Source organism: Silurus aristotelis (genome assembly GCF_946808225.1).
Source record: "Silurus aristotelis genome assembly, chromosome: 15".
Taxonomy (NCBI): domain Eukaryota; kingdom Metazoa; phylum Chordata; class Actinopteri; order Siluriformes; family Siluridae; genus Silurus; species Silurus aristotelis.
In genome coordinates, this window is record NC_139588.1 from 14,134,220 (window position 1) to 14,146,500 (window position 12,281).

A 12,281-nucleotide genomic window follows, 5' to 3' on the forward strand; every position below is an offset into this window, starting at 1 on the left:
TATATATATATATATATATATATATATATATATATATATATATATATATATATATGTGTGTGTGTGTGTGTGTGTGTGTGTGTGTGTGTGTGTGTGTGTGTGTGTGTGTGTGTGTGTGTGTGTATATGTATGTATGTATGTATGTATGTATGTGTGTGTGTATATATATGTATGTATGTATGTGTGTGTGTATATATATATATGTATATAATGTGTGTGTATGAATAAAATGCCGAGCTGTATAAAAAACCTTCTGGACAAAAAGGTTTTCTGAAATAATTGAAGTATGCATGTGTGACTTTTGCAGGTAATAAATAAATTATAAATTAATGAATGATGAACAGTATTGTTTAGAGTGTGTGTCTAACTTTCTCATATACAGTACAATATACATCAGTAGATTCTATATGCATAAAAGTTTTTGGATACCTGACCACACCACACGTATGTCTCCATTCTTCTGGGAAGGCTTTAGACACAACTCCGGTATAAACACATATTTAGCGCTTAAAAAAACTAAGCATACATATATAAATTCAATCAATCATAATCTCATCCACAATGACTTAATAGTTGTTCTTCAGGAAATTCGATATGATCTTTCAATACTTCAATACAGTGATGCTTATTAGTTCATTAAGTCTCAAGTGATTATTTTTTTTAATATATATATATATATATATATATATATATATATATATATATATATATATATATATATATATAGTGCATTAAAATAGTGTAAAAATAAATAGTTTTTCAATAGTTGTGATCTTATACAGTAGGTAATATGAAGGCAGTTTTAGCTTCTATCTACTAAAAAAAGAACAGCGCTAATCAACTTAACACGAATAAGACATATACGCCCTCTAGTGGTAGCTGCATGGTATTGGTAGCAATATTTAGAAGATACATTAGGACCTACCTTGAGAAAAAAGAGCATGTCTAACAACTTGAAAATAAAAGCACTTGTCTATAAAGCCAAATTAAGCTATATTACATAATCATAATCATTACCATCAATTTCTATGTTATGATTTATGTTCATTAAATGATAGTGGTGTGTAGCGCCACTCAACCCAGCCATTAGGGGTGCACAAGCCAGTGCACTCTTAGTGCCGGTCCCAAGCCCGGGTAAATGGGGAGGGTTGCGTTAGGAAGGGCATCCAGCGTAAAACATGTGCCAAATCAAATATGCGGATCACAAATGAGAATTTCATACCGGATCGGTCGAGGCCCGGGTTAACAACGACCGCCACAGGTATCGTTAGCTGACAGGGTACCGGTGGAAATTGGGCTACTGTTGGCCGAAGGAGGAGAAGGAGAGGAGGAAGAAGTCTACAGAGACGGCAGGAAAAGGAGCAGTGTAGGAGAGTAGAGGTTCGGGTTGGTACTTTAAATGCTGGTACTATGACGGGTAAAGGGAGAGAGGTAGCTGATATGATGGAGAGGAGAAAGGTAGATATGCTGTGTGTTCAGGAGACCAAGTGGAAAGGGAATAAGGCCAGGAACATTGGAGGTGGGTTTAAACTGTTTTATCATGGTGTGGATGGAAAGAGAAATGGTGTAGGGGTGATTCTGAAGGAAGAGTACAGTAAGAGTGTAGTGGCGGTGAAGAGAGTTTCTGATAGGGTGATGATCGTGAAGGTGGAGGTTGAAGGGATGATGATAAATGTCATCAGTGCCTATGCTCCACAAGTTGGCTGTGAGATGGAGGAGAAGGAAAGATTCTGGAGTGAATTAGATGAAGTGGTAGATGGTGTACCTAGGAAAGAACGATTGGTGATTGGGGCAGACTTTAATGGGCATGTAGGTGAAGGGAACAGAGGTGATGAGTAGGTGATGGGTAGGTATGGTTTTAAGGAGAGGAATGTGGAAGGGCAGATGGTGGTAGATTTTGCTAAAAGGATGGAAATGGCAGTGGTGAACACGTATTTTAAGAAGAAGGAGGATCATAGGGTGACGTATAAGAGTGGAGGAAGGTGCACACAGGTGGATTATGTTCTGTGTAGGAGATGCAACCTGAAGGAGTTTGAAGACTGTAAGGTGTTGGCGGGGGACAGTGTAGCTAGACAGCATCGGATGGTGGTGTGTAGGATGGTTTTGGAGGCGAAGAAGAAGAGGAGGAAAGTAAGGATTAAAAGAAGAATAAGATGGTGGAAACTGAAGGAGGAAGACTGTAGTGTGAGGTTCAGGGAAGAGGTCAGACAGGGGCTTGGTGGTGGTGAAGAGGTGCCGGATGATTGGGCAACTACTGCAGGAGTGATGAGGGAGGCAGCTAGAAAAGTACTTGGTGTGACATCTGGAAATAGAAAGCAGGACAAGGAGACGTGGTGGTGGAATGAGGAAGTGCAGGAGAGCATTAGGGGAAAGAGGTTGGCAAAACAGAAGTGGGATCGACAGAGTGATGAGAAAAGTAGGCAGGAGTACAAGGAGATGCGGCAGCAGGTAAAATGGGATGTGGCGAAAGCCAAGGAAAAGGCATATGAGGAGCTGTATAAGAGGTTGGACACTAAGGAAGGAGAAAAGGATTTATACCGATTGGCCATGCAGAGGGACCGAGCTGGGAAGGATGTACTGCAAGTTAGAGCAATAAAGGATGGAGAGGGAAATGTGTTGACTAATGAGGAGAGTGTGTTGAGAAGATGGAGGGAGTATTTTGAGCAGCTGATGAATGAGGAAAATCAGAGAGACAGAAGGTTGGAGGATGTGGAGTTGGTGAAGCAGGATGTAGATAGGATTAGTAAGGAGGAAGTGAGAGCAGCGATTAAGAGGATGAAGAATGGAAAGTCGGTTGGACCAGATGACATACCGGTAGAAGCGTGGAGATGTTTAGGAGAGATGGCAGTGGAGTTTTTAACCAGATTGTTTAACAGGATTCTGGAAGGGGAGAGGATGCCTGAGGAATGGAGAAGGAGTGTGCTGGTACCGATCTTTAAACATAAGGGAGATGTGCAGACCTGCAGTAACTACAGGGGAATTAAGTTGATCAGTCACACCATGAAGTTATGGGAAAGAGTAGTGGAAGCCAGGCTGAGAGAAGAGGTGACCATCTGTGAGCAACAGTATGGTTTTATGCCGAGGAAGAGCACCACAGATGCCTTATTTGCTTTGAGGATGTTGATGGAGAAGTATAGAGAAGGACAGAAGGAGCTGCATTGTGTATTTGTGGATTTAGAGAAAGCGTACGACAGGGTGCCGAGAGAGGAGTTGTGGTATTGTATGAGGAAGTCAGGTGTGTCAGAGAAGTATGTGAGGGTGGTGCAGGACATGTATGAGGACAGTGTGACGGCAGTGAAGTGTGCAGTAGGTACGACAGACTGGTTCAGGGTGAAGGTTGGACTGCATCAAGGATCGGCCCTGAGCCCTTTCCTGTTTGCAGTGGTGATGGACAGGTTGACGGACGAGGTCAGACAGGAGTCTCCCTGGACTATGATGTTTGCAGATGATATTGTGATTTGTGGTGAGAGTAGGGAGCAGGTTGAGAAGAGCCTGGAGAGGTGGAGATATGCGCTTGAGAGAAGGGGAATGAAAGTCAGTAGGAGTAAGACAGAGTACATGTGTGTGAATGAGAGAGAGGGCAGTGGAGTGATGCGGTTGCAGGGAGAAGAGGTGGAGAAGGTGGAGGAGTTCAGGTACCTGGGGTCAACAGTGCAAAGTAATGGAGAGTGTGTTAGAGAAGTAAAGAAAAGAGTGCAGGCAGGGTGGAGTGGGTGGAGAAGAGTGACAGGAGTGATTTGTGATAGTAGGGTATCTGCAAGAATGAAAGGGAAAGTTTATAGGACCGTGGTGAGACCTGCGATGTTGTATGGATTAGAGACAGTGGCATTGAGTAAAAGACAGGAGGTGGAGCTGGAGGTAGCAGAGCTGAAGATGTTAAGGTTTTCGTTGGGAGTGACGAGGATGGACAAGATTAGAAATGAGTTTATTAGAGGGACAGCACATGTAGGATGTTTTGGTGACAAGGTGAGGGAGGCGAGATTGAGATGGTTTGGACATGTGCAGAGAAGGGACATGAATTATATTGGTAGAGAAATGCTGAAGATGGAGCCACCAGGTAGGAGGAAAAGAGGAAGGCCAAGGAGGAGGTTCATGGATGTGGTGAGGGAAGACGTGCAGGTAGTTGGTGTGAAAGAGGCAGATGTAGAGGATAGGGTGGTATGGAGACGGATGATCCGCTGTGGCGACCCCTAATGGGAGCAGCCGAAAGAAGAAGAAGGTGTGTAGCGCCACTCATCTGCACTCCTGCCTAATTTAAACTATAAAGACAAACTTAATCATTCCCGGAGGCCTTTGACAGGTCGTGTCTTGCTGTATTTTCACTCTTTCATAGCTTATGATAAAAAAAATGGTTTTCCTTCACATCATACAACACCACCACCAAACTGGCAAAATCTATTTATGACATGAGCTTAACTAATACCTAGGGTTACTGACCTGTATCTTCATGATGTTACACTGCCCATTGGTACAATACATGCACAAAACTTGAAAAGGAAAAATACTGTTTTATAATTGCTCTTGTTCTTTAACAATCCAGTAAAGCCTAAGTCTGATCAGCCAGCAACTGTCCAATGGGCATAGAAAGTCCAGAAGGTTTATTTAGCAGGAGCTTGATGGCAAATAACTAGTATCTTCAACGCTTCCCCCCTAAAATAATTTAGAACTGTACTATACAGATTACACATTTTATGCACAGGTTACCCATAGCAATCCATGTAACACATATGCAATTACCATGTAGCTGCCGATTGTGCCATAATTTGTAATGTTTTCATTAGTTGCAGTCTTAAAACAGTGAATATTGCTCTATAAGATCATGTTCATAATAAAAGGCACCCTGGGTGTACACTAATCTAATTCTATGGTCACCAACCAAAAACATTCAAATGCATAGTTGTCACTAGTATGAATAGTTTAAACCTTGGTGGTGTTCATATTTTTATTAATCAGCCAGTGTCTATGAGTCTTGTGGACGCGCTGCATTTTGCAAGGCTTTTAATTCAACACAATCCCACACTGAACTGATGGCAGCTAGCTTGTCTCTCTGCTGTCGAGCTGGTCTGTCATCTAGGTTATCAACAGTGTTGGGCAATAACGCGTTACTGTAACGCAGTTACTTTTGACAACAAATAATACTGTAACGCATTACTTTTTAAATCAATTAACTCCGTTACCGTGTAATGCGGTGTCTGTTACTTTTTTAAATGAATGAATTTTGGCTGAAGTGTAGCCTACAGTCTAACCTGTTTACAGCAGCGACACATTGTAGGATGAGAACCACTGTAAACATGAAGAAGACACACTGTGGGCGTGTTTCTGTTTATTCAGGTCTGTGCGGCAGTAATGGCGAGTCGAGGCGAGAGCAAGACGAGTTTCTCAAAGTGGAAATATGATCATTATTTCACTTTAGTTGAGCATAAAGACAAAAACTTTTTAGGCAAATGTAAGTTGTGTCTTTCTGGTTCGAAGGTCGTATCTACTGCGATAAACAGCAACTCCAATCTGTTGAAGCTCCTCCAGAAACTCCATGCCTTGACGAAGCTAGAAGCTAACCCGGTGTTATGTTTACATTGTTGATCATTTTTATACTTAAGCTGTGAAAGGAACATTTTTAAGAGCTCAACACAACAGCTTTTATGATGCAGAAGCCACTTTAGTTTTTGATTGTGAATATAATATTCAGCTTGTTTTGTTATTTATTTCAGAAATCCTTGTGATATATTCAGTTTGTGCTGCTCTGACTTCAATAAAATACTGTTTAACAATTACTTTGTGTTTAAGTCAGTTTTGTGTTTGTATAGACAATAACGCATTAAAGGGCATTCATGGGAACATTAAAGAACGCTCTTTAATAAAGTAACTAAAAAGTTACTTTTACAGTAACGCATTACTTTTTGGTGTAAGTAATCAACAAAGTAATTGAGTTACTTTTTGAATGAAGTAACTAGTAACTGTAACTATTTCTTAGTAACTAGCACAACACTGGTTATCGAAGCAGATTATCCTGGAAATTATGGAGTTTTCCATAGACATTGTTCTCTGCCAGTTTCTGCATCCCACAGGGATTCTGTGGATTCCCCTTTGGCCCTGAAAACTCCAGCAGGAATAAGAACCCCAAAGTAGACATGTAAATGGGTTTGGTCCATCTCCTTTCACCTCTCTACAAAAACATGCCTTCCTTCTAAATTAGTGCAATCCAAAATAATTTTCTGGAAAGAATCTGGAATAAAAAGCTCAAAAGAAGACTTAATGTCCTGCACATGAGTAACAATCATCCCTCTTGACTCTGGTTGCATCCATATCACACTGGCAGCCATGCAGAGTGGCTTATTTCTTGGGAAGAGCATTCAATTTCACCATTTTTTTTTAATCCACATTTCTTCACCTGCTAGCTGCTGAAGGGCTTTTTTTCTGGTCATGTGGCTGGTCTTTGTTTTGAAACTAGCTGGATTTCAATCTCATCCTGTTTATCAAAGTCATTTTCAAACCTTCTCCTTTATATCACCATCAAAAGCTTCTCTCTCCTACAAAATCCGTTGTAATGTCCACTAAGAAGAGAATATTTTGGCCATCTTGAACCAAACTGGCGAAGCTATATTATTGTGTCACACCCACAATTTGCAGCTTGGTTAAAGTATAAGTTAAAGAGAAAATTAAGATTGGTTCCCACAAGACAGAGGGTAAAATGTGCGGGAATGTTAGAGCAGACTGGTTTCGAAACGTTTAAAGGCTACACAACACTACGGTTTTAATCCATGCAAACTTTTCCCCCTTTCTGTATATAGTCGCATCTTTGCACACAACACGCACTGCGCCATTGTGAAATCCATTCCGCGTGACACATAACGTCATTTCCTGGACTAGTCTTCGTAGGAAGTGCGGTAAGTGTCCTGAAGTGTTGAGGGGTTTGGAGTTTAAGCGTCACCTTCTGCTGTCATTAGACGAATTTTGGGCAGCGCATGTATCAGGTACCAAGGAAGCATCAAACCATGTTTTTAGTTTTTTTCTTGTTTACAAATATTCAGTGAAAGTGAAAACGATTAAATTTTTACTTCCGTATCGATTAGATCAGTATTAGATTAAATACCCTTTTCTTATTCGCGCACACGCCCTGTTCTGTACTTTCATTCGACTGCTATGCTGTAAGTGCTTTTGGCATGGAGCTTCCTGAACAGGACGTGGCGCAGCTTGCTGGGGTTCTCCAACACCGGGCGAGCAGGAATAATAATAAACAATTTATTTTGCATTTTTTTTTCTATGCATTGATAAATTAAGCTCACACTGATTATGCATACGGTGAGTTGAGTTGCGTGTTCATTATATATATGCAACAATTATATTTGTGATTAAATCATATCATATATGCACGTTATTGTGTGTGGTTATGTGCGTGAAACTGGTCCGTGGTGCAAAAACGTTTGTGGACATCAGCTGTATATGGGTATAATTGCACTAGTTAAGAGTTTTTCATTTATAATGAAGCCACCAAATTTTTGCCACATTTTTTGGCTGGAAGTAAAAAAAAAAAATAGTAAAAGCAGAAACCCTTTGAATGGATTTCCTAAGGTGTTCTACACTCCTAAAACCAGTTCAGAACTTGAACATAACACATTCCTTAGGCTTTGACTGAGTTTGCAGTTCAGGTCTGTAAACTACCACAGACTATTCAGTCAGTTAAAGACACAGAAATGCTGAGTACAAAAAAAATATATTAACAAAGAAAATGCTAGAGGAAAAACATAAAAAAAAAAAGACAATGAACTTCAAATGAAATCAGGCCATATTGATGCTGATGAACATGAAACTTTGTATTATACCATAGTACTATATACAGTATTACTGTATGGATTTCTAATATCTAAATTATATTTTGGTATTATTATAAAGCAGGGGTTTTCAACCGGTGGTCCGCGGCGGCATTGCATGTGGTCCGTGACAGCCTACATAATTTCACTTTTAAAAATCACTTTTTTTCCATAATTTATTTTTCCAAACATTTCCAGAATATTTGCACATTAGTGGGAAAACTGAATTTAATGAAAATATCTAAAATATTCAAACTGACACAGGATAGGCTAGCTTTGCACCTATCAGGCCTATGCTTTGCTAACGTTGTGTTTTGCGTCATATAGTAACCCCCCCCCCCCAACACACACACACACACACACACACACACACACACACACACACACACACACACACACACAATAGTGGACCGCGGATTACTTGTTAGTCAGAATGGTGGTCCCTGGCACAAAACCAGTTGAAAACCCCTGTTATAAAGCACAAGGATCAGTGATAATAAAATGTGCTGAAAACATGCCTTTTTATTCATCATAATCATATTGTTATTGTTATTTTGTTTAATTGTCTGTCTAATTAATTGGTAACCCAACTCTATTTCTTTGGTTTGATATGATAGGATTCAGTTTTTCCACTGTAATGATAAAGAAGCCCATCATAACAGCATCTAAATTCACACCTCCAATTCACGTGGGAATATTTCTCAACCGCAAGTTAATGGCAAGATTTAACGTGCAATAGCTAAATAGATTGCTCATTTGGTCATGCCAAAGGTTTTTTCAATGTGTCACAGCACTGTTTGTCCTGTTGCCAACTTGGCTCACAAAACAGCTTGTTGATTGAGTGTGAATCACTTCACTGAAATAGAAATTGTTGCAATCTGTTTTCCAGTATTGTTGCGTTTCAAGTCCTGTCCATGCAAGTTACAGTGTGGTAGTTTATAAATTATTTTTTATCAGGCACTCCTTCTTGCTAACTTGGGCAAGGCAAAGTGTTGCAAGTCCTTGAAATTACGAGTTTCCGATGTCATAGTTGATGAAATTTTGTTTTGCCAGGCACTCCTTACTTTCAGTGCTTTAGATGAAAAGAAAAAAAAAAGCCTTTTGTGCTTACTTATTCATATTGCGCAAAGATTAGGTGATCATGAAGTGTGATGAAACTTGTATGTGAAATGTGTGACCTGTTTAAATGCCTTTAAGCACAGTTCCTATTGTGCCATGAATTTATGAAAAACTGTCATGGTTATGATTTATGTAGGCACTCAAAAAATCTGTTGTTCATAAAAACAACTGGTGTATGCAATGAAAAGGGTTTTGCAATTCTGATGAATAACATGTTACTGTAGGTCTTGTGCTTCAACAAACCAGTGAAGCCTAAATCTGCTCAACCAGTAGCAGTCCAAAAGGCACAACAAACTCAGAAGGTCCAGTTACCAGCGGCTTTACAAAAGGTTATTGAATGCAATATTCAGTGGAGGCACTAACAAAGTGGGGGTATTATTTTGGCAATAACATTGGTGATGGTAACATATGGCATACATATAGTTGCTCCTCCTTGGTGGTAGATAACTTGGATCCAGTGCTGCCCTACTTCCTCTGCATTCGTACTACACAGCTTACATATTAAAAAGGGTGACTTAAAAAAAAAGCATGGAATAAAAAGATGGAATTTATCTTTACTTACCACAAAGATTTTTTACTTAAAAAAAAAATAAAAATTATTTCGATTTAATCTTCATCCATATGACCTAGACCCTGCACCACGACAAAGTCAAGGATGATATCCATGCCAGCATGAGCAAGCTGATGAGTGAATTAAACAAAGCAGGAGCGGCGTATTCCCTCAGCATGGCCAACAGGCTTTATGGAGAGCAGTCCTATCAATTTGTGGAGGTAAGCTGTCTGGATAAAAAGAGGACCTTACTACAACATGATATACAGCTTTGTAACATCTGACAACCCATGTTGTAGATTTAGTCACTTACTAAATATATTAGAAATATATCAGGTATGATAGTGTATTCAGTATATTAGTTAAAACCTATAGTTCTAAGTTAATATACTATTATTTAATATCCTATAATATTATCATTGGATTGAGGTAGATAAAGGAGACAAGTCAGTCTTGATCAAAGAAAAACTGTCTACTTGTTGGTTAAGCATTTTTAGTTGACTGATTAATTATTGTCTGGCTATTAGTATGATGAGGTCATTTTTATAGGATGTATGGACATGGCAGTGTCCTGTGACATTCTGATAAGCCCCTGAAAATTGCACATATAGCTAATGTAACAGCCCGGCACAAACTCTATAACTACAGTAAAATAATCTTACGATTTATTTATTGTACCAGAATTTTTGCTCAGTTAAATTTATTCTACAGCAGTTGTTGTATCTATCAATGTAACATATATTTCATTGTTTTTACTTGATTTGTTTTTTAAACAGAAATTTATGAGTGACACAAAAACACTACAATGCTGAGCTGGAAACTGTTGACTTTAAAGCAAATGCAGAAGCTGCACGTGTCAATATTAATAACTGGGTGGAGAAACAAACAAATGGTTAGTATTCGAACATGTTATTTTCATTTTTATATATACTATATTCAGATGCATGCTTGTTAAGCTAATTAATCAGCTTGTTTTAATTAATTGTTACCTTTTACAAAACTAGTTTATCTATAGTGCACCTTGTAGTTTCCTCCCTTGTGATCTTACTGATTTTTATTTATAGTATATAAATCCCTTCAGGAGTAGGATACCACTATTAAGAATAGTATTAATAGTATTAGTAAATTTTCTTTAGAAAATGTTTATATTCATGAATGTTCTTAACCATATGTTATTTTGAATTGAAATGCTCACAATAGAAAAGATCAAGAATTTGCTGGCAGAAGGAATTGTTGACAGTTTGACCAGACTTGTGTTGGTCAATGCCATCTATTTTAAGGGCACCTGGGAGCAGCAGTTTAATGCAAATGCAACAAGGGAGCATCCTTTCAAGATCAACAAGGTGGGTGCCATGCACTTATTCAATTGCATTCTCACTCTTTCCCCTCCTCCTTTCTCTTCTCTCCTGTGTATCTTTGGTGGGCTCCTACCTTGTTCTGTTTTGGTTTGTGAGAAATTGAACTGACATCTAATACCTAAACAACAAAATATTAAATGTTTTTGTTTAAGTTCTGACAATTGACTTGAATAAGGAACATTCTATATAGTGAAGGTTAAAATCACAGTACATTCAAGATATGAAAATCTGTCATTCATATTTTTATTTTTTATGAATTTTATTTAAATTAATATAAATGAATATATTTTAACATTTTATGTTTGATTATATATGCAGAAAGAAACCAAACCAGTGCAGATGATGAATCAGAAGGCAAAGTTTCCCCTGGCCTTTATTCCTGATGTGCAGTGCAGGATTCTTGAAATGCCATACAAGGGCAATGAGCTCAGCATGCTGATTATGCTACCTGTTGACATCCAAGATGACACTACCGGCCTTAAGAAGGTAAATAATAAATTAGCATGCTTTGCAAATCTACTTGTAATCCATGTCTATGATTAATTTATATACTGGATGTATGTATTCTCTCAGCTTGAGCAAAAGCTCAATTATGAGAATTTCATGGAGTGGACACGGCCTGATATGATGGATACTGTGGAGGTGCAGGTGTCTTTGCCGCAGTTCAAACTGGAGGAAACCTACGACATGAAAGATCTGCTTGTCAGCATGGGCATGGCAGATGCCTTTAACCCTTGCAAGTGTGATTTTTCACGCATGTCTCCTGGCGATGATCTGGTGCTCTCCAAGGTTGTGCATAAATCCTTTGTAGAGGTGAATGAAGAAGGCACTGAAGCCGCTGCGGCTACTGCAGCTGTCATGATGTTGCGTTGTGCCATGCTACCCCCGGAGCAATTTCGGGCGGACCATCCCTTCCTCTTTTTCATTCAACACAAACCAACCAGAAGCATTCTCTTCTGTGGACGCTACAGCTCTCCTTAAATAACCTCAAGTGCAAATATAAAGCTATGCAGTTAGTTGATGTCATAGTTAACTGTGTCTTAAATAAACATCTTTAGATAATACATTTTTCTACAATTATCAACTAACGTTTTCAAGCAAGCACTTTGGCGAAATGGGATGCTATTCATTAACCAAATGAAATAAACATGTTCTTCACAACACCTCAGTGTTTTATATTAACCATTACTCACAACAGTGCTGGTGAAAGACAAAATAGTAGGAAAATTCAAGAAAAATCAAATTTGCTGGTTCAGAACGGAAAGGGAAAAGAAGATTGGGTATGTGTCCTATCGACTGATCTATGATTATTCCGGTAAAATTGTGTTGCTGTTGGAGACGAGTGCGCATATATGGTTCACGTGCTGAGAGATCATATAATATTGGGTAAGAATTTTATAATAATTCAGGTCATACACAATAGTTCATAGGCGAAAACATATGAAA

The 12,281-nt window shown here is 38.8% G+C and overlaps 1 protein-coding gene across 1 annotated transcript; it reads left to right on the forward strand.

Annotated features, from left to right (window-relative positions):
- Positions 1-8,353: 8,353 nt before the first annotated feature.
- On the forward strand, positions 8,354-11,998 carry LOC310737675 (leukocyte elastase inhibitor-like). Its single transcript, XM_083562156.1, is given in 7 exon segments — positions 8,354-9,256; positions 9,558-9,698; positions 10,254-10,276; positions 10,278-10,369; positions 10,678-10,820; positions 11,154-11,321; positions 11,409-11,998. Coding segments are annotated over 6 exon segments (933 nt in total). The 5' UTR covers positions 8,354-9,256; positions 9,558-9,599; the 3' UTR covers positions 11,817-11,998.
- The last annotated feature ends 283 nt before the right edge of the window (positions 11,999-12,281 follow it).